Below are 22,260 nucleotides of genomic sequence, written 5' to 3'. Positions count from 1 at the left end.
GGGGAAGAAAGAAGAAGAAGAATAAATAGGTATAGATCAATAGGAGGAAGAACAGAAGGAAGGAAGAGGAAGAAAATCGAAAATGAAGAAGAGGAGAGAACGAAGATTTCATGGGAAAAGAATAGGCTTAAAAGGATGAAAATAGGGGAGGTAAAAATTTAATTACGTAACGTTGTCAGACTTCAGTTGTTAGTTGTGAATTTTTAATTTTTTTTAACTGATGTGGCACCAAATTTTTTGATTGATGGGGCGTTACAAAACAAACATGTGGCGAATTTGAAAGGACCAGACAAATAAATCAGTGTCACGTCATCCATGTAAATGGAGAGGAGACGACATGAGGGAGAATGGACGGAAGGTGCTTTGTGATTTTGAAATGAAAGTCCAGGAGATTTTATGACCGAACATTGAACTTAGGGACATTTCTAATTGGAGGCTCTAAAGTCAGGGACGGTGGGTGATTTTAAGCCACAATATTTTGACACAATGAAATCGAATCAAGAAACAGATCCAACGATTCAGCATTATGATTGTATGGTTGATCCGGAATAGTCAGGGATGCATTGGAGGAAACCAAATGATGTCGTATGGCGAAGCCTACTTAGTGCCTACAAATCTCACCATAAGCTGGGTGTAGAAGAGAGTGCAGCAAAGAATTGAATCCGATCGACTTGCTGATGTTATCGAGCATATCTGCAAGAGCTCGGAGATGGGATAATGTAGCAACGGCTTTTGCACTCATAATTACATCACAAGGAAGTAGCATCAGTATAGCTAGGAATGTGAGGATGTGAATTGACTGTCATACACATACTTAACTTCATCTGCACCAGACACATTTTGGCACCATTTTAAAGATAGAAGTTGCTCTTGTAGACACTATTGGAAAATCCTCAAGAATTTCTATCTAAGCTTATTATTTTAATAAATCACAAAGCACCAATCTATCATTAGTTATACAAATTATTAATCTTATTCCGTTCCTTTTAATTTACATATTTTTCCTATCAAAAGGGCCCCCGGAAAAGCACATTACTCTGCCCTAACAAATGGAGAAGAACTCAGGTCAGTACTGTAGAAAGAGTCCTCAGCTCCACCCCCATAATAATTCTCCTCTTTCTCTTCATCCCACTTGAGAACCTCCCTTATGTACTTGAATGCCTCATCAACAGTTACACGGTCTCTACCCTTGGCTTGCCATACAAACAGCTTACGCCCGGTAACTGAGGCATAGAGGTCTTTGAACTTCATCGCGACGTAGTAGTATGCTTGGTGAGCCAGTGTCTGACTGTTGTGGTGGGGCTGCACAGGACTGAAATCATTAAACCATTCACATGCACTAAGATGCACTCGGTTAACTTTCTCTTCGAACATGTCGTATTTGTTAAGCACCAACACAAAAGGAGTATCCTTAAAACACGGGTGCCTCATCATACTCTCAAACAGCTCTTTGCTTTGCATCATCTTGTTCTCTAGTAATGAACCACTCCCACTGCTCTCAGCTGCAACCCACATCTGATCATAGTCACTAAGAGCAACGCAGAACACCACTGCACGTACATCTTCAAACATTTCCACCCATTTGCACCCCTCATTCATCCCCTTCGCATTTACCCTAATAAGTTGATACCTGGAAACAGAAAATTGAAAGAGATACAGAAAGCGTAATTAGAAAACAATATCAAGGAGAGGGACTATAATCAATTTTGACACAAGTTAATGTAGAGTTCTTATGGATGTAAATATATTTGATTCAAAAGAGACAACTTGAATCAGATAGCAAATGATAGAGAATAAGAAAGCAGACAAAGAAATGGTCATATGAAGTCGGTAATTATGAGATTTGTTCCATTCTCATAAAGCAAATATTTCTTATAGTACGCAGAGTGTCATGCCTGATCACTACTTTAAATTGTGCTAATGCAGATATTTTTAGATAAGAGAACATATTAAAATATTACTTTGTTAAAGGTGGGGGTTGAGCTTCCATATTATCTGTGTATGTTTCAGACATTGGGCTGCGGTCATCAAGAGAGAATTCTATGAAAGCCAAACCATTTCCTTGAGTGACTCCTTCCGCATAAAGAATATCACGTTCAGAAGGTTCATACTCATTGCTTGAGACTTCAACAGCCTGAAAGAGAGAAGGTGGCATCGCATAGCCATTTGATATCAGTCTACAAAAATTTATCTAGGTTCACGCTGTTACGGATAACACAAGAAAAAAAAAAGTGGAAATTCTTGCTAAGATAAGCAATTGCTCCAACAACCAGGGTCAGAAATTACCCGGCTTAAGAAGTACTCAGCAACATCTGGAAGGAAGTGAAGGTCATCTTTTCTTTTAAATGTTTCCTGTATAGCAGGATCTCTCCATACTTCTTCAACCAATGGAGCATATTCACGTGTTGCTGCAGGGAAAAATGCATCCAAATCCCCTGTAGCGATAATGTCCAACAGCCAATCTGAGAAATGCTTTAATCTTGGATTGATTGAATAGATACATTGATTAGTTTCACCAGAGTCGACCTCTCCACCTGAGGCAAAATAGAAGATGTTCAAAAGCCTTATTATAGTATCGAGCAATTTGGCTCCCTTTCTTTTAGACTGTATGAGGGTTTTCTGTATCGTTATGATTTTAATTTCTCCTCTTTTTAGAATGGGGTTTCTAATAAAATATTTGCATGTAAAGATGTGTACAATATCAAGCCCTCTGGATGCACTTCTCTCTTCAAGCTGAACCCCATACAGCTTATAGTTGTCAAAGACACTCAAAAGGCCATCTAGGACATTTGTCCAAGACAAAAATTTGCAGAAATGAAATGCATGTACGAATGAGTAAAGGAAATTTTAATCACACTTCTTACCGTGTTAATCTTTGGTGACAAATAATAATTTAAGCTTTTCTACCATATGGCATCCACAGGATAACCAGAAGAGTAATTAGTTAAGAGCGAACTTTCAAGTAGATTATGACCGAGTTCTTATCAATCAATACGTAAAAGGCACAATACTTCATGAATTACGTCTTTGTCCATTCCAAAAACCATCGCCTTGTTCTGTTTCTGATGTGAACTAGTCCAGCAATATAAAAAGCATATTATCACTGCATATAATAGATATGTTTTGACGCACAAGTTCTAGGACGCTCTAAATGTGAAGAGTGAAGTGACAGCTTCAACAGTTGTAGAGTGAGCTTTTGCATCAACAGTAGCTGAACAATATGGTTAGAGCCAGTACTTCAGAAACCATGTGTCTCATTCTCTAAACCACTGAATATACTGCCATAATAGGGGACATGTTTTTGTGGTCCGTACATCAAGTGTACTTTGTCATTTTCTGTTGTAGAAATATATCAACATATACCGTAGAACTCTATTTACATGCAGATCTAAAAAACATAGTTTCCCATTATAGCTATAAATCCTATTGTTAAAATTGCAAGGAGATGATTACTGAGGGGGAGGCAGTTGGTAGCCTATGTCCTCTCAATTGAGATTATTTTCCCAACTTAGCATAAGATTAGTGCCCTCTGTTCGCCCAGTTGAGGTTATTTTCCCAGCTTAGCATATATCTTAAGAACATTTGAGGACTTTGTACAAACCTTTTTAATTTTGTGGGCTGGTGGTGAACTTTCTGTTATTACTGATCAATGCTTACTATACGGTGAAGGTAAAATTTGGAAGGGTGAGAGTGTCTCAATCAGTTGAATCATTAGTCAGTAAATAAAATCTTGTATAGGAATTAAATATTAAATGATAAAAAAAAAGCAATTTCATTATATTTTGTGAATAATAACTACACAATTTCATAAGTTTTAAAATATTCATATTTATATGAATATAAAAGTCCAATAGATGTTTTTATAATTATCAAAAAACCATATAAAACAGTTCATATGGGTCATGCCAGGCTTGACTAAAATATTCCATGCCCATGCTTAGCCTGTTGCTAGGTTATGCATCTTAAACTCATTCCCATAAGTTATAGTAGAAGGCCAAGATAGGGTCCCCAATTAGAAACTTGGTTATAGCAACTTTTGCTTCATACATTTAGTTTTCCAACTTATAAAATTTGTTAAACTTTAAGCATTTGAAACAGAAACTAGCTCAAAGTTCAAGTACTTGTTTGTCAGGATATCTTTAATAAGAAGTTCACAATACTATGGTATAGAGAAAATGCTGATCAAAGAACTTGTACCACGAGATGTTAAAGTGGGAAATCCCACATTCACATTGGTTGTGTGTGTGATGACATGTGTTTATATATTAGTTGGGCATCTCCACTTAATACCAATTGGTTTTAAGATGGAATCTGACATGGTATCAGAGCCTTGTCCATTCACACAATTTGAATTTGGTTGCTTGGCCCGGACACGCTACGCCTGAGGGGGAGTGTTGAAGTGGGAAATCTCACATTGGTTGTGTGTGAATGGACATGTGTTTACATATTAGTTGGGCATCTCCACTTAATACCAATTGGTTTTAAGATGGAATCTAACACGAGAAACTCGGATAAGATTAGTCATAGCCCAGAATTAATGCCTATTATTAATGAAATAGACCATTAGCACTTCTAAATTAATGTTTGGTACAGTTGGACTAGCCAACTTAAATAATAAAACAGCAGCTCAGAAGTATTGCACACTAGTAAGTAGGGATATAATAATTAACCACCACAGAAGCACAAAAAAAAAATCTAAAACAATTATGGTAAAAAAGCTGGCTTATAGGTCCACAAGAGGATGCAACGGGAACAGAATTTATACTTTATGCCATACTGATCCGGCATTGCGTTGATAACTGAAAGACCATTAAAATTTAATGCAGGATAAAAGATGAATTAGTTACCTGATACCGAACTTTGAACTTCATTACATAGTTCCTTCATCCTAGACATTGCTTCCTCCTCAAAACGTTCTCGTCCGTCAAGCAAAATGCTTAGATATCTATACATATTGCTCTGGATCATTAACTTGATATCCTGCAGCTCTTCTGCAGTAAACTTATTGCCATACAAAAATTTGGCCTGTAAAATGTTCATAATTAATATTAGAATGAAATATCAGATTTATCAGAAGATTATATCTTCCGTTAGCTTTAGCTTAAACTTATTGGAATACTTTACTATATTAATATAAATGTAATTTATGTCAAAAAAAATTATCTTTCTGAAAGATGCTAGAATAAGTACTTTGTCCTACTATAGAGAGTAAGACTGGTTCTATATACCCGGTTGTGAAAGATATGGAAGAAGAAAGATTGCATTTGTTTAATTGTATATATTGAAAAATCATTTACAGTAGATTTAATTCACTGTTCTCAAGCATGTAAAAATAGTACCAGGTTTACTCATCCTTTAGATATTAAAAATGAAAATCCATTGAGTGATATGTTTGCAGCAAAGTTCAGGCATGATGCTTTTAAGTGTGCGTGAACACATTTGGACATGCAACAGTTCCTTCATGGCCTTTATTTTTAATGTGCATGACAGCGTAAAAATGGTTTAACCTGTGATCGTTTTAGTTCCTCATTATTCATAAATTTCCATATTTATGAAATGAAATTTCACAAAACTGGCAATCGTATAAATGTTAAATGAGTAGGTCAAGACAACCATGAAACTGGCCACAATTAGAATAGTGTTCTGCCACCAGTACTATAAGTTGATTCATAATGAATGATTTGAACACAATTTACTGCTGGAGGTGCAATCAAATCAAAATCAAAATCAAAAAGAAAATTAAGAATACAAAAGAAAGGCAACTATAAGAAAAAAAATAGAATGGCCGTACCTGCTTGAAGATAGTACTCGTTCCGGAGCCTTGAAGACCAAGCAGAAGAAGTTTCTGTACTTTTTTCTGCTCCAGATAATTTGGAACAGTTGTATAATTACTGGCCTCATCTCTCTGTCCATGTGGTTGTCCATGAGGCACAGGCAAAGATAATAATGCACAAACAAACCGTGTTGATGCCTGTCTAGGTAAGAGCAAATACATAATGTTTCATGAAAGGATTTGAAACTAAGAAGGGGACTACTGAATTTCCAGTGAGTTTTCCACTATATACCTTCTCCCAAATGTTGCCCCTGATATTATTCTGACCTTCCTCTTCGTAACGCCCATCATCATAGACCCAAAAATGAGTGTCACGTGGACACTGAACTTTTGCTAGCTTAAAAAATTAAAATCAAGATCAGTATTTTTCATCATCATCTTCAATACATAACAATGAACACATACATCTCGTGAAGGAACTAACATTTATCATCGGCACACTCAGAAGCAATCAATTAGAATGTAGAACAGACTGAAGAAATCCAATTGCACTGCATATGACAGCCACTTTAAGTACAAGAACTCTTTTATCCAATTGGTATTGCACAATAAAATATACATTATACATCTCTGGTGCAAGGGGAGTGTATTTGGTTCGAACCAAACCAAACCGAACAAATATATTTTTTCCAAAACCGAACCGAACAGAAACATTGTGTTTTTCCAAAACCGAATCAAATGTAAAGTTTTCAAGTGGAACCGTACCAGTTGGTAAGTTTGGTTTGTACTAAAACCAAATGAAAACTTTTACTTTTCAAACCGAATTGAACCAAAAAGCTAAAGTATTTTTTTAGTGTCAACCCAAACTAAACCAGATTTATCAGTTCAGTTCGGCAGTTAGTTTGAAGCCAAAGGTTCCATGACATGTCTACCAAGCTGTTTCCTGATGAGTTAAACGTGAAGCGGAAGTTATTCAGAATTAGGTCTAAGAAGTAAAGGGGAAGATTCTCTCTCTGCCTCTCCAAAGTAATATATCAAAGGTTTGTAGTGCAAAGAGTTTTGATACCACTACTCATTTATGGTATGTCAAATTATATAAGATCCTAATGCACATCATGAATTATAAAATTAGAAGTTTAGAATCTTATTAACAGAATTAAAAACTTTCAACTAATTCATTTACTTAGGAAGTTCATCAAGCAGGGTTTCAGATTTGTCAGTTTAGGGTGTCTTAGGAGTTTTTGTTAATTGCTGAGTAACATTCACAGTCCTTGTTGGATTATGATTACTTTATGTCACATTTACCTTTAGTGTTTGAACCCCAAAACCGATTTGGATAAATCTTAGAAGTCGTTTATTGGATTATTTCTCCATATATACCTGGCCTTGTATCAAGTTTATTTCAAAGTTTAGTTCAATAAAAATTAAAGATTCTACAAATAGAATTATGTTGATTTAATTCTCTCCTCTCTTAAGTGTGATTTCTAAGTCTAGGTGTGATTCCTAGGAAAACTATATAATTTTTATTTATTTTCTCTTAATTTTTTTTTTTTTGAGTAAATTTATTTTCTCTTAATTTCCTATTACTTTCATACCTAAAACTCCATATCTAGATTTGGCTTTCATTATTTTCAGCTCAAATGTAAATAGAATAGATTTTATTAAGTTGTTCTACATCTGTTTTGGTATCAGAGAAGGTTAGAATTTACAGTCTACTTAAACATTTATTGCAATTTAATGACCAAGGATAAATTAAGTACGACATTTGATACTTCCCAACAAAAATTTACAGCTTCTTACATGAACTTATTGCTGCAAAAGAAGAATATACTACTACGCAAAAAGATGATGATGTAAGATTAGGGGAACTACAATGTGATGTAAGTCATGTAACTGCAATAAGGCAACAATTGGCTACGCTCATGTGCAGGAATAGCGCGAGTGAAGCTCAGACACTGCTAGAAGATTCATGTCAGTCTCACTAGTCGACGCGTAGGAGCACGTGGGAGCCATAGCAAATGATGACAGGCCACTTGAGATATTGTAATTGAACAAGCAGAGTGACATGAAGAGAGTATAACAATAATTCCATGCTGTAAATGAATTAAAATAAATAGCAGCAACCGATAAAAGTAAAAAAAGGACACATGAATTGGCTAGTCTTCTATTGCTATTCAATTTCATACACATTTCCTTTTAGAAGCTAGCCATTATTCTGATGTTGATCCCAGATGCAATATGGAGAAGACACTATTTCAGCCTAAATCTCCAGCTTGCATCAGTTTCTTCCCTTTCCAATGCGGCCAACCAGGAAGGTGACAACCATTATCAAAAAAATTCAGATCCTAAACTCAACCATTGAAGTCAAAAGCACATGAGATGCTCGCCTAGGCGCAAAGGTGGGGTGCACATAACAAAAGCGCCTCTAGATGTCTAAGGCATGCCGTCTTCAATTAAGTGACGCCTTTTAGGGCATAGGCGAAAGATTTTTAAAAAATGACAGCGTGCAAGATTATTTAAGAGTTTATTTAGCCTATGTTAAACTAAGATGTTTAAGTCAACATGTATTAAACAAATTATGTGGATGTTTTTCCTAAATTAATATATCTTGTACAAGGAAGTCTAAAAAATTTAAATAAGATTGGTGTATTTTTCCCATAAAATAAGCTATTTTGTAAGAATTTAGGTATATTAGAAAGTGAAAAAGTCTTCTAGGAATTTAAATTATCTTCGGAATTCTAGAAAACTTTTCGATTTTTCGTATTTGTATTTAAATCAACAACTAATTACAAAAGAGAATTACAGCATATATCTGAAATCAAATAAACAAAATTAAATTTTTGTTTTTCATCTCTAACATTTCATGAGTTGTTCACAAGTCATGAACAACCCAGGTAAAGATAAGTATATTATAAGAAATTTGCACCTCACTATACTTGGGCCGGCGCGTTTTTTGCGCAATGCGCCGGAGGCAACAATACACAGATGTATTGCCTTACTACCGCCTAACAATTTTAGCTACCTTGAACTCAACCAAGTTTTTAACCACTAGTCACTACTCCTAGATCAGCAAGCTCTCAGCTTGACTGGTCCATATACCCATTTAAAGGTTCCAAACTCTATTTAAGACTAGAGATTATTGATGGCTTCACTAATAGGCTTGCTAACAAGCTCAAGCCTCTAAATGTTTCTCAGTCTTATAACTAGATTATGATACAGCAAATGAATAATCTATATAGTTGCGAGAGAATATGATGTCAATTATGTGTCGGTTCCTAATTGTTGTTTAATTTGAACTTAAGCCAAATGAAAAGTATTAAGCCCCTAAACAACAACCATTTACTTATATTTCCATTTAGATGCTTTATGCACGCCATTATGAAATTTTTTATGTACGGAAATACATCTTCAAAATAATCCTTTATGGATCTGTTTCACAGTTGATAAAATGCTCAACCCAGATATACTCCCTCGTCAATGAGGACGGTCAAGGGCATCCCGCCATCCAAGTCATTGATGAGGGATAAAAATAACAGTTACTAATAATAATTTAGTAGCAAAAGAAGTAAATCCGGGGGAAGAAACTTCTAGGACTCTGTGCCTCATCTGTTAGTAAAAGAGTGAAAAATGATAATGGCAATCATCAGACAATCTCATTCTACCATAACCACTTACGTATAACAAGTAAACACTATACCTTTTCCTGGTTATGTCAGTTTGTTAATTTCTGTTGGTAAGACTGCCAACTATAATGCATCCATCTTTGATAAAGCTAAACGCAGTTGATATTTTCATCAACAGACAGAAGCAAGAGGCACAAGACAACTTGCACTAATCAATCAGGTCACGTGAATGTAAACTTGAAATAGTTCCTGCAATCAGTTCGCTTGGAGTTGCCTTTGGAACTAGAATTACAGTTAAAACATAATTCGGGACTATGGACGAAAAAAAGCCTACATTAATTTATTGACCAAATGCATTATGATAAGAGCTGCATACCCTACAGGATTTTGAACAAAGAAACATACAAAGAGCGCAATATTTTGACAACATGAAACACCACAATAGGTTTTAGAACAAATCCTTTAAATATATGTAAACCTTGAATAACTCTACTTGGAAACATAATAAAAAAATCCATTTGCAAATCAAGGAAAAATAAAGAAATATGAAAAAAGAATTAGTTGACTTACTTTTAGCACCCTCAATTCAAGTCTAGTAATTTCCCGGCCATTCATATACACTTGCGTGTTCCCATTGCTTGCATCTGGATTAAGTTTCCCACAAAAATTTAAGTTTGAACTAATGATTCTATCTGGTTTTTCCCCCTCCTGCAAAGTTGAACAAGTTGAGATGTTAAAATCCCCCAATAGAATAATATATGAAGTTTCTTTAAGTAGTGCAGTTAGAAAACGCGAGCTAGAACTAGGAAGCAACTAATGATACTCACCTTTCCCCAGAGACCAGATTCCTTATCATACCAATATCTACCGGGCTTGAGTTTTCGGGGAGGCAATGGGCACCCCAGTAATTCGGCCATCTCCTCTGGCTTGAGAGGGAAGCCGTTTACAATGAGTTGCTCGGGTCGAAGCTGATTAGAAGAGCACTCTTTCTCTGCTTTCATGATTTGCTTCATCTCCAGAGGACTAAGCAGCCGAGACAACACCCTGGAATGTCTACCCAGCTTCAACCGCTTGGATTCGTCAATGGGTTGAGCAATGCAAGTGACACATTTACGGCCTTCGGGCATGGACCCCATAGCCCGAAGCACGCAATTACTACAATACTTAGCATCACAAACGAGGCATGACTCCTTGCTCTCCCACTTCCCTTTTCCACACCTGTAACAAACTCTACTTTTCATTTTCTTCTTTCCCTTCGAAACCCCAACATATTCCGGATAAAACGGTTTCTCCTTCTCCGCATCAACGTCTTTGCGCTCAACCGTGTTAAAAGTAACAACAGCCACTCTCCTGCCTTCCGGGGAAGCCGAAGCGGAAGCGGAAGCCGAAGAAGAATCAGGGTTTTGCAAAACCGACACAACGGACTCCGAACTCGCGGATAATCGAGCAGGTGAAGCTGCCACAGCAGCAGCAATACAAGACATAGGCAAAGGTATTGGTTCAACGACTGGAGCAACTGATCTTTGGGACTCTGAAAGGGGCTGGGCAGTGGGAATGGAATGCCAAGCTACATCAAGAGGTTCAACTTTAGGAACATCATAAGGGAAGGGGGGGCCTTGGTACTCAATAGCTATAGAGTAATCAAGCTTAGACTCATCTTCAGGGAGAGATGCTCCTGGAGGAAGCATCTTTTTCACAACTTCCCTCCAACTTTCATCCATTCTTCAACTAATCATAACAACAACAACCCAGGTATCACACGGATACGGGGAAACAGGACACTCAGACACGGCGAAACGACGTTATTTTAAGATTCCTATGTAAAAAATGAAATTCCGTGTCCGAAATCAAGTGTCCGAAACGTTTCTAAAACTGGACATTGAATGAATTTGCGAAAGCCTTCAAATTGGAAAGGTGATGAAAAATTCAGTAGTTACAGTCAAAGAGAAGAAACATTCCAAGATCCAAGTTGAATGCGCCTCAAATTCAACTCAGATAAACAATTCTTAGCAGTCAAAATTAAACCCTAGGAAGATCTATTTGGAAACATAACTAATTGTTTTGCCAAAAATTAAAAACATTTTCAAAACAGAAGCACTGAAAATTATAAACTTTATTGAAAAGGACACAATTTCTTTTTAGAACTGAAGAAAAGAGTTGAAGAAAAGAACAAAATCACACAAAATGAATCACACAGACACACATGACGGAAAAGACTCATTTTTACTTTACTTTTTATTTTATTAAAGATTATTTCAAAACTATCCAAAAGAACACAATACTTTTTGAAAGACCGGCAAAAATATCAAAAAAAAACAAAATGTCAATTACCATTCACCGTTCCTAAATTACTACATATCATCTTCTATTTTATATAAATATCCTTTTATTTTTTTCTAATTTCAAAATTCATATTATATTTCTCTCAACTCATGATCAAAGATAACAGTAAATTTCGAATAAAAATATCAAAATTTAACCGAAAAAAAAAAAGACAAAGTATCTCGATAAATATTTTTTAATTCTTTTAATTTATTTTAAAGACGTCCCCGGATTACGTCCCACCATATACTAGACGTCCACATTTTGCATCTCACCGTATGGTGGGACATTTTGCACAAGACGTCCCTCCATGCAATTGTCCCACCACAATTGCACAAAATGTCCCGCTATATGGTGGGGACGTAATCCGGAGACGTTTCCGAAAAAAAATATTGAAAGAAAAATTAAAAAATTATATTGGAAATTTTTTTAGAATCATAATATTTATTTTTTAACAAATTGAAATCGTAATCAGCCATTACAATTTTTGGATTGGAGTAAAGTTGAGAGAAAAAAAATATTATGTTTTAGTTAAAGGGTAAGGAAATAATTTAGAAGGGCGGTACCTAATAAATAGGGCCGGTATATAGTAATTTTCAAAAAAATCGGCATACTGAAGAAAAAAAATGTTTTATACCGATAAAAAAACACTACAAATACATAAAAAAAAGGCACTTAATAACACTGAAAAAGGCCAATTAAACATCAATAATATATTGAAAAAAACACTGAAGATATATTGAGAAAATAAAAAAACACTAAAAAAATATTTAAGCTACATCTTCCACTCTTGTATGCTTTTGTTGCCCCCTCGAGAATCGCTTACTACTTGATCTCGAATATTTACTTTGTTTACAGAGTTCTGGTCTAGGTATACTTACAAGAAAAATAAATATTTTGGGTACCCTTTTTCAAAACAATTTGTTTAAGAACTCACTTTTAAAACATCTGCATAATTGTGCGCCAGGGTGATGACACCTCTCATCCTCAAAGAGTTGCCTTTGCGAATCACTTTTCTTTAATATATCAATGTATATGATGCATGTCCTATAAAAATCTTTTTTATGTATGTGTATATATATATATATATATATATATATATATATATATATATATATATATATATATATATATATAAAATTTGGATATGCATTTCTATAGTGATTCTTGCAACATGCGATGCTAAGTCCGAGCACAATAATGCCTTTAAAATTATTTAAATGAATAACCATAACAGGTTATATCATTTGATTTTGTAAGTTTCCTCTGTGCCCTAAACTCTATAACCTGTAAGATTTCTCCACAACTACTTTACTTCTCTGAATTCGTACTTCCTCTGTTAATTGTCTCCTTGTACTACTATCGAATGACTTCGACAGTGTCTTCACGTTTTTCCATGCTTGATATTCAAGCATCGTTATCGAGTCATCTAGACCATACGCACGCGTATATCAAAGTCTTATATCTCATAAGGGAAGCCTGAAAACTTATGAAACATAGGAATATGTGTAGAAGACTTGACTCAAACCCTATGTGTTGCAGTAGTTCCTATGAGTACCTATGACACCTACCCCATACTACAAAATCATGTATCAGTAATGTTTTTAAATTCTCGAGTCCGAGAACCATTGCTCTGATACCAACTTTGTCACAACCCGATTTCCACCCGAAACTTGAGCCGAGACCGGCGCTAGGGAATGGGAGTGGTTGCTCCAAAACCCGTAGCAAGTCTAAAAACCTTTATAATTTTTACGCAATTCAAGACCATACATCACGTATGATCTGTTATCAGAAAACATCGTTAAAACCTTTCTCTTGTTTAACGAAAACACATTTCTGAAAATTGGGTTCATAAAACCCCGATTGTATTTCAAGAAATCAGAGCGCAAACATCAATCTCATATGACGTACTTGCTATGTTTCCAATACAATCCTAAAATTCTTTTGACATAAAACCATTATATCTCTCAAACATCTGGTCAAAGCATTTTAGAAAACACGCAGGTTTCAAATCATATATCAAATACAGTAGTTCAAATCAGAGTTTATAAAAATAGTTTGAACTACTGTAAGGAGAAAGACAGACTTCCCAGTACCCAACTACTTCCAGCTCTAGAGGTATGGTTGACATTGACTTCCAGAATATTTGTGGAAGTTTGACCTCGAACTTGATATCCTAAAAGGTAACCATTGGGGAGGGTCGGAAATATAAATATTTATAAGTGAGTCTACAATTTTATAATTAAAATATTTGTAAATGTAAAATATTACCAATCAATTGATCCAAATGAAACCCTACAAGACAGACTATTGTATAGGTCTCAACCTATACGACTTGGGCCTTAGACCGTGAACTGAATCACTGCCGTCTAATCCGGATGTCTGGACCGTAACCATGAAATTGCCATCACAGTTTTACCTGTGACCGTAACCGTTACTGCCGTCTCACACTGTTAAGTCAGGGTCGCTAGCATTTCCAACGTCCAATGACTTAACTGACCTCTATGTCAGAAACAGGTTCATATTGAGAACACTACTGGTGATCACACAGCCCTATTGACAACCAATAGGAAGCTTGTTCTAATGGATCTTTCTTGGTTCAAATATACCAGTGCGATTTGTTATTTAAAACAGTTTAAATATAAATATTCAAAAGTAAAAACCATAAAGTAAAACTCATAAAACCGATGTCACCCAAAAGCGTATGCTGTTAATAGCCCACTAGTCAAACACCCTGGTGTTCTGACTTGGCAGATCGACTACTCGTCGTATCTAGTTGGAATTCACACGTCAAAACATTATTAGACATTGAACTTATAACTTTACTCATTACATATAGACGTATAGACTTTAGACTATTTCCGTCTATAAACCACTCTAACTAAACACTGATATTAAACTTCTCGTTCAATTTAAAATATCATTCTCGGTATGGATTTATAGTCCTATTTACCATTAATCACTTTGATTAACGTAGGGCTTTATTAAAACGTCACATTGTTTTAATAAACCGACTATCCTCAAACATCTAGGCTTTTTAACCTTTTAAACATATCAACTTACGTTTCGAAAATCCCTTGAATCAACAATCGAGTATACAACTCGAATTAGGACAAAAACGTCCAAATACCGGACCTCTGTCTCGATGTGTGTCCGCATAGAGGGGCATGTGCGTTCGCACAGCTCGTCCGCACAACCCTGGCTGTGCACCCGCGCAACCTCTCCCTAGGTTGTGCGCCTACACAACCCTTTGGTTGTGCGTGTGCATAGCCATGGGGATACTTCCCGGGCCAATTTCGACATGCTTACACGCGTTAAAACGCTCCGAATAACACAAAAATATTCAATTCAATCCTAATCTGCAATTAAAACGTTAAACCGATTCGAATTCGATCGATTCAATATGGTCGACGTTATAAATTTTATTATAATCCAAATTAATAATAATAAAATTCGAATTAACAATTATTACCTCAAACACGTGCAGATTATCGAAAAAATTGGAGTCGGAATCGCGAAATTGGATCGGAAATCGCGAAACCTAATTCGCGCGTACTGTTGGCGCGCCCTCTGCTTGCTAAGGAAGCACGTCAAATGGAATTGACGCAGTGAAATGAGCTGCCCCTCACTCTTATATATAGGAATTGATTTGGCTAAAGTACCATTTGGTACTAGCTCAATCAAGCATTTGACTCTAATTTTAATTAGTCGTCCGTAGTCTAAATAGAAACTAATTTCCAATTCTTTGAACCTTTATCCAAAAAATTTAATAAAATATAAAACGAATAAAAATATAATTTTTATTTTCATCCGACTTATATTTTATTTTTAATAAATTCCGGAAGATTTATTAGGTCTAAATCAGTCCCATTTGAATAAAATTACTACGTCCAAATTCCATAAATATTTGACGGTAACTTCGTCAAATTATTTCGCGAATATTGGCACCAAAATTATTCTCTGGGGACTTAAAAATTATTTACTTTTTATTTGGACTAACGAATAAAATTAAAATTAGTTTATAATTGAAACTAATTAAAATAAAAGTTTAGAGATTAGAGTGATATATTGATATTTAATTATCAATATATTAATTTATACGATGCTAAATAGTATTTTCAAATTTATTAGTCCCGTTCAAGCTCCTTTATTAAATTTAAATTACCGATTTAAATTTTAAACTCATATTATTACGATACTGTTTTACGGATACGTATAAATTAAATTTACATTTAAATTTAATTTACATATTTTGAATTTATTAAATCACTTCCTGTAATTTAATTTAATAATTTTAAATAGTCAAAGCTAACTATTATCCTTTAACTATTAAATTTAGTCTTTTCGAATATTTTTTTAATATTCAAAACTGTAATACCCCAAAAGATTTAATTATCTAATTGGAACAAGTGTCTAGTTTGGACTCGTCAGAGTGGCGTTATCGGAAAGTTTTCCGATAAAATTTAGATAAATAAATTCAAGTAGGTCGGTTTTGGGAAATTAATTATGAGTAAATTAAGGTTATATTTTAACTCTAAAGTTAGAATTGGAATTAAAAGAAAAAATGTTAAGAAAAGTCCAAAATAAAGTACATGGACCAAAGTGGTAATTTAGCCACTTTGTGTCGAAAATGGAAAGTATAGGTTTTGACGGGAAAATATTAATATCGAGCTTCGTATTATTTATTGGATATAAATAATACGTATAAGTTATAATTAAAGTGTTAATTGATTTAGCTATGGACGAAATCGTACAAATGAAAAGTTTAAAAGATAAATGATAACAAGCAAAAAGAACAAGGACCAAAGTGAGCTTTTAACCTTAATATATAAGGTTTTGAAATTGAATCAGAAGAGAAGAGAAGAAGGATCGAGAGAAATTGAGAAACCTTCGAGCGATACCGTCGTTTCGCCGCCGTTTCGCCGTTCGACGTCCGAATCGAGTGATTTTCGCGGCGATTTCTTCATAATCGAATCCTCTATCGATCCTAATCTTCATTTTAAGGTAAAGCTTCAAGAAATTTTGTTAAAATTCGATATATATGGATGTTTTGGTGAGAATTGAGTATTAAGGTTGAATTCGATGTTTTTGGATCGTTTTAAGCGTTTTAGCAAAAACAAGGATATGGGTTTTGAGTGTATGGAAGTTTTTAGCATGACGGAATGGACGGGAGCCCCGGAAAATGGCTTTCCGGGGGTTGTGCATGTGGTGCACGACCGTGCACCCTACAAGGTGCACGACCGTGCACTAGTGAGGTGCACGAACGTGCACTTGGTTGCACGATCGTGCACCACCAAACTGCACGCCCGTACACCCCGACTCGCCCCCACGTGTATGCAAATCGTATTTGACCTAGGTATTTGACGTTTTGAGTAGTTTGCCTCTAAAAGACGGATTTCAGACTTTAAGAATTATAGTCTCGAGTTAAGCTCGACGTTTTCGATAGCCAACAATAATGGAAAACGCTAAGTATGTTATACGATTCTCGAGAATGAGAAGCGGTATTCGCTAGGTCGTCGATACGAATAAAGTTATCGAATACGTAAATAAGAATAAAAACGAAACTAAACCCTAAAACTTAGAAGTATAATACGTGTAAAGGTACGAGTTTCACGTCTAACTATTAAACGATTTGTCAGACGTGTCAGCGAGTAGTGGGGTCAGTAGACGTGGACTAGCGAGGGCATACTATCAGATCGACCACGTCATTGATTGGATTGCGGTCACTGTGAATTGCACTTTACTTTCGTGTATTATATATATATTAAAGTTATTTTATATAGATATGTATACTGTTTATATGCATCGCATAATATATGATTTGATTAAATGTTATATATTTCTATCAAGTTTATATACGAGAACTAGTATGCGATCCGAAGAAACTAGTTACCTATTGGGTGTCAATAGGCTGTGTGATCACCAGTATCGAGTCAGTCTAGTGTGTTTGCATTCGAGAAATGATTTGATATGTATGGCATGATTTGAATATGAATTTCGAAGTTGGATAATGAATTCGATAAGAGTGAGCACTCAGCTACGGTGTAGTCTGGAGTCCCCGTATCTAGTGAGTTGGACTCACACTTTGGGACTAAGAGATAGGCCGCGATCAACGAGGTAGAGTGTGAGCACTCCCGGGTCGGACTATCTGGATCTGTATGATTTGATTATTCGAAAGTTGTATCGCATGCTAGAATATTAGTTTCGTACGGATTAAATACCTGTTTATATGTTTTACTTTTAAATTATTGTTTCCTTGAAATGCGATGCTACATTTTTATAATAATACCGTTAGTAAATGGAAACTCACTCAGTATTTTTCCAAATACTGACCCCTCACCTTTAATGTCTTTCAGGTGCTTAGTTTGTGGACTTAGCTAGAAGCCAATTTTGAAGTCCAGAAGTCAGTTGTGTATGTATAGTTTCTGACTTCTGTGAATGCTGCAGTAGTGGTCCCGTGTTGACAAAGTCGTAGCCTAGACAACAATACATTTTGAGTGTACATATTACTTGATGTCCTGTTTATATGTTTTTGATATGCTACAGGTAGTATGTTTTGTTCATGGCCCCAAATGTCGGTGATATGTTTTATTACACTAACTTTTGTATATAGTACCGCGAGGCCAGTTCGTACAGGGTACGGTAACTAGAGCCCTCGAGGTTTTCGAACAGTTAGTGTAAATATTTGTTTATGTATCATATATGTATATTTTCTTTCGTGGTTTAATGTTAATTATTTATTATTTGCGAATAATTAATAGTGAATTGAGGCTTGCCACGGGTTCCGGAGGTACCACTCCCGTTCCCTAGCGTCGGTTGCAGCTCAATATTTTGGGTCGTGACAAAAACCTCAAAATATTATTTTTAATATTTTTATTACTCTAATTTGACCTCGTTGCATATTCTAATTACTTAAAATTACGGGGTGTTACACAATGGTTGATGAATAAGTCCAAGTTGAGGAGGTCGGCACTCTATTTAAATACGTTTTATGGCAAACCCTGTAAATTAGGATTCCAAGATTTTGCCTTTTGAACCTAGGTGGTGGCATATGATAATCCTCAAAGTACTTGGCCGCTTGCACAAACTCTGTGAATGGTGCATAAAATGCCATGCACAAGATAGTTTAATTCTCTTCTCCGCACAATAAAGAAAAAAAGGTCCTTCATCTGTACCTTATCATTTCCATCATATCGCCCGTAAACAGAGTAGGTGACAAGCCGATAAAAAATGAAAAAGAAGAAGCGATTAGATTGACCTTGTCGTGGCTTGCTTCGCATCGTTAACACTATTCGTACTAATCTCCAACCAATATTGCTTTGGGTTTGTCACGACCCAAATTCTCAAGGCGAGGCCGACGCTAGGGAATGGAAGTGATAGCTCTGAAACCCGTAGCAATCTTGAAAACACCGTAAATGTTTTTCTCTTTTCAAATCAAATATTCATTCATAAAATATTTTTATAATACATATGACCCCATTTAAAACAAGCATCAGAGTTTAAACGCTAATTATTAATAGATAACCATTAAAACACTAGTCTACTGCGGATATTTAAAATAAAAAGTCTTCTTTCATGTCTTATACAAAATACCTTCGCAAGCTTTCCTCAAATCAACCTATCTATTATCTAAAAAAATTGGATGGACAACGGAGTTAGTTAAGACTGAGTGAGTTCACAATATTACTAATAAATATTACATAAAGGGTTAAAACATTTTAAAACCTCTTTATGTAAAATATAATCTTTTATAACATACTTATAAATCTTTATCTTTTGAACTCACTATAACATAAACCCTTAGAAAAATTTATATAAAATATTTTTTAGAACATACAATCACATCTTATACAGATTCTATAGCTTTCATTTCATATTCATAACCATTTAACCTCACCCATCTGATATCGATAGTAAAACCAACCGATGTTACTGAATCGCCTGACATCGATAGCGAAGGCAACCGATGTATACTATTCGTATCATACATATCGCTCTCATATTATTACACCAATCTCAAGAATTTCTACCGGGTTACTGGTGAGATACAAGTCCCAATCAAAACTCATCGAGTTACCTCGTATCTGGAGGTGTTATTAGTGATACAGGTCCCGAGAGACACTCTCCGAGTTACCTCGTATCAATATTTATTATTTATTGTTTTAATCCTTTCTTATATCATATCAATGAAAACCAAAATTACGGGGCAATTTGACCTAAAATGAAAGAGTTTAAGAATTAGTTGCTTAAAAAAGTAAAAACTAAATTAAGCGATCCTGTGTTACAAGTTCAGGGGCCGTGTTGTCCCTTTGTTCTTTTTATAATTGCTTTGCATTTGCAAAAGCAATTGCAAAACGTAATAATTAATCCACGTTTTGCAGTTGTTTTTCTGATACCACATGTTACTAACATCCCCAAGTTAGCCAGATCGATATGCACGTTACTTAAAACACATAAAACAATTGAATCGAATATGAGATCAAAAAATGAAACCTGATTTGGAAACGTCCATTGGTTCTTGATCTCTGCACGCCATTTGATTAGAAACTTAAATCTTCTTCCTTATGATCTCTATTGCTCATACATTATGTTTTATCTGAACTTTATAAGAGAACCAGAGAATATTTCTTATGAGAATAAGCAAGAGACCTAGCTATTTGTACTGCTTAAGGAGTTGAACGGGCTCCCATCAAAGCCCATTAACTCCAGCTTGCACTTTATCCTCCACATACAAATTAGAGCCGAGTCCATCTTTATTTGATCACACGTACTTAATAAAACACTAGCCCATTAACAAAGTCCATTGATAGATGCGGTGATATTGTAAGTAGAGTTTTATATAGAATCAGACTAATAGTACATGTATTTGTTTATTCTGTCCGGTCCTCTGTATGAGTAATGGACCTATCTATTTATAGGCGAGCATGCATTCTTTGTTTTTCTTAGTCGATGCGGGTTATGTGTTAACCAAGTGCTTTATGGGCTTATTCCGTCATTAACCCCCCCCCCCCCCCTCTAGTTACGACTTTGCATATATATTTATGCCTGTAATGTGAAGCGGGTTTTTCTTGGGCCGGGTCGTCCTTTTGATTTCTCCCCTTCTCTTTTTCTGTGCCTTACTGACAGCCTGTTATGCGGCATTTAATGCGTCTTACACCTTTTGGTATCCTTCCGTCATTTCGTTTCTCTTTTATTTTCAAAATTTACCTAATTTGTCTTTTTCTTTCCTTTTTATTCTCTTTGTTCTTCTTGTGTTTTCCTTTCTCCTCTTGCTCTGTTTTGTGTTAATTAATTTATTTCTTCCTTGATCATGGCTGACAGTTACTAAAGAAGTGGAAATGTTCCTTAACCCAAGAGTCGCTGGTTTCACTCTGGGAGACTTACGGCATTCCACATGAGTATCATATGGATCTTCCGATAGAAGGTTAGTTTGCCTTTTCTCGGCTGCCTCCCAGGTCCTCCTTTGTTTTTGAAGAGCAACTTGAGGCTGGTCTTTGCTTCCCGTTCAATTCATTATTGTTACGGTTTCTGGAGTCCTGGGGTATCGCCTTGTCCCAGTTGCATCCCAATGCTATTTGCCACTTCATATGTTTGAAGTCGCTTCACAATCTTAATGGCGAGAGATTGACTCTCAATCACGTGCACTACTGGACGAACTCTCCCTCGGAAAAAGGATTTGCCGTTTATTTCTTTGGGGTTTCGCTTTGGTATGAAGATGTTCAAGGACCTTCCTAACTCGATTAAGAAGAAGTGGAAGAGTAAATTTTTCGTCATCAAACATTCGATCAAATCCCTTGGCCCTACAGTCTAGCGATCTCGCATTGATCCGCGTGAGCCTTATGAGGTTTCGACTGAGGAATATGCTCTCATGCAGTGGATTGGGACTACCTATGCTGAGGGGTTCCGGATTTACATTGATTACATCAGTGAATATTTGTTGAACCGTGCCGCTCCCCCTGTTCCTCTTCCTGTTGTGTTTGCAATTATTGCTTCTTTACCGGTCGTATCTCCTATTGTTGGTAAGCCCTTTTTGCTGTTTGTCGTTGTTCATGCTTATTTTGTGTTGGTCTATATCGTTTCTCATCATTTGTATTGGTAGGTCGCTCAACAAATTTGTCCGCCGCTACTGCTTCTGCTTTGGTTTCACGAAAACGTTTACGAAGTGGTGATTCGGATCTTCTTCACAAGAAGAAACCCGAGACTCGACCTTCCGCATCTGTTGCCCCCTCTGTTCCGTTGCCACTATTTGGGGTTCTTTTCCCTACTTCCTCCGGTAATCGGCCAATGGTTCAACCGTCCTTGTCTCCTCATTACGGAGCGACCTCAAATTTTCTGGTATCTGTCCCTCCTACTTCGACCGGTGCCCTTGCTTCCCCAGTGGATCCCTCGGCTGGAGATCGTTGCTCCTCCTATTGCTCATGGGGGTTCTCATTTGATTCTTCCGTTTGGCTGTAATCGCCATGATCTGGGTATCTTCCGCCAGATCCGTGATTTCCTTGGAATGATGAAGCCCCCGTCTTTTTATCAACGTTTGGAGGGTGA

The 22,260-nt window shown here is 36.0% G+C and overlaps 1 protein-coding gene across 1 annotated transcript; it reads right to left on the bottom strand.

Moving 5' to 3' along the window:
* Positions 1-882: 882 nt before the first annotated feature.
* Positions 883-11,598, bottom strand: LOC126685998 (extra-large guanine nucleotide-binding protein 3). The gene is made up of 8 exons (XM_050380007.2): positions 10,224-11,598; positions 9,967-10,104; positions 6,066-6,170; positions 5,792-5,971; positions 4,848-5,025; positions 2,287-2,534; positions 1,962-2,134; positions 883-1,630 (listed from the first exon to the last, which is right to left on the bottom strand). The coding sequence occupies exons 1-8, from the start codon at positions 11,115-11,117 to the stop codon at positions 1,033-1,035; spliced, it is 2,514 nt and encodes an 837-aa protein (XP_050235964.1). The 5' UTR covers positions 11,118-11,598; the 3' UTR covers positions 883-1,032.
* Between the last annotated feature and the right edge of the window lie 10,662 nt (positions 11,599-22,260).

This window comes from Mercurialis annua, linkage group LG1-X, assembly GCF_937616625.2.
Source record: "Mercurialis annua linkage group LG1-X, ddMerAnnu1.2, whole genome shotgun sequence".
Lineage (NCBI taxonomy): Eukaryota > Viridiplantae > Streptophyta > Magnoliopsida > Malpighiales > Euphorbiaceae > Mercurialis > Mercurialis annua.
This window is presented reverse-complemented; position numbering and strand designations above follow the sequence as displayed.

Bases quoted from the DNA above. Each gene is read 5' to 3' on its own strand.
- LOC126685998 (XM_050380007.2), bottom strand. From the start codon at position 11,117: ATGGATGAAAGTTGGAGGGAAGTTGTGAAAAAGATGCTTCCTCCAGGA. The intron at 6,171-9,966 runs GTAAGTCAACTA...TAATTTTTTAAG, and splicing joins TTGAATTGAGGGTGCTAAAA to CTAGCAAAAGTTCAGTGTCC. The intron at 5,026-5,791 runs GTACGGCCATTC...AACATTTTACAG, and splicing joins CGAGTACTATCTTCAAGCAG to GCCAAATTTTTGTATGGCAA.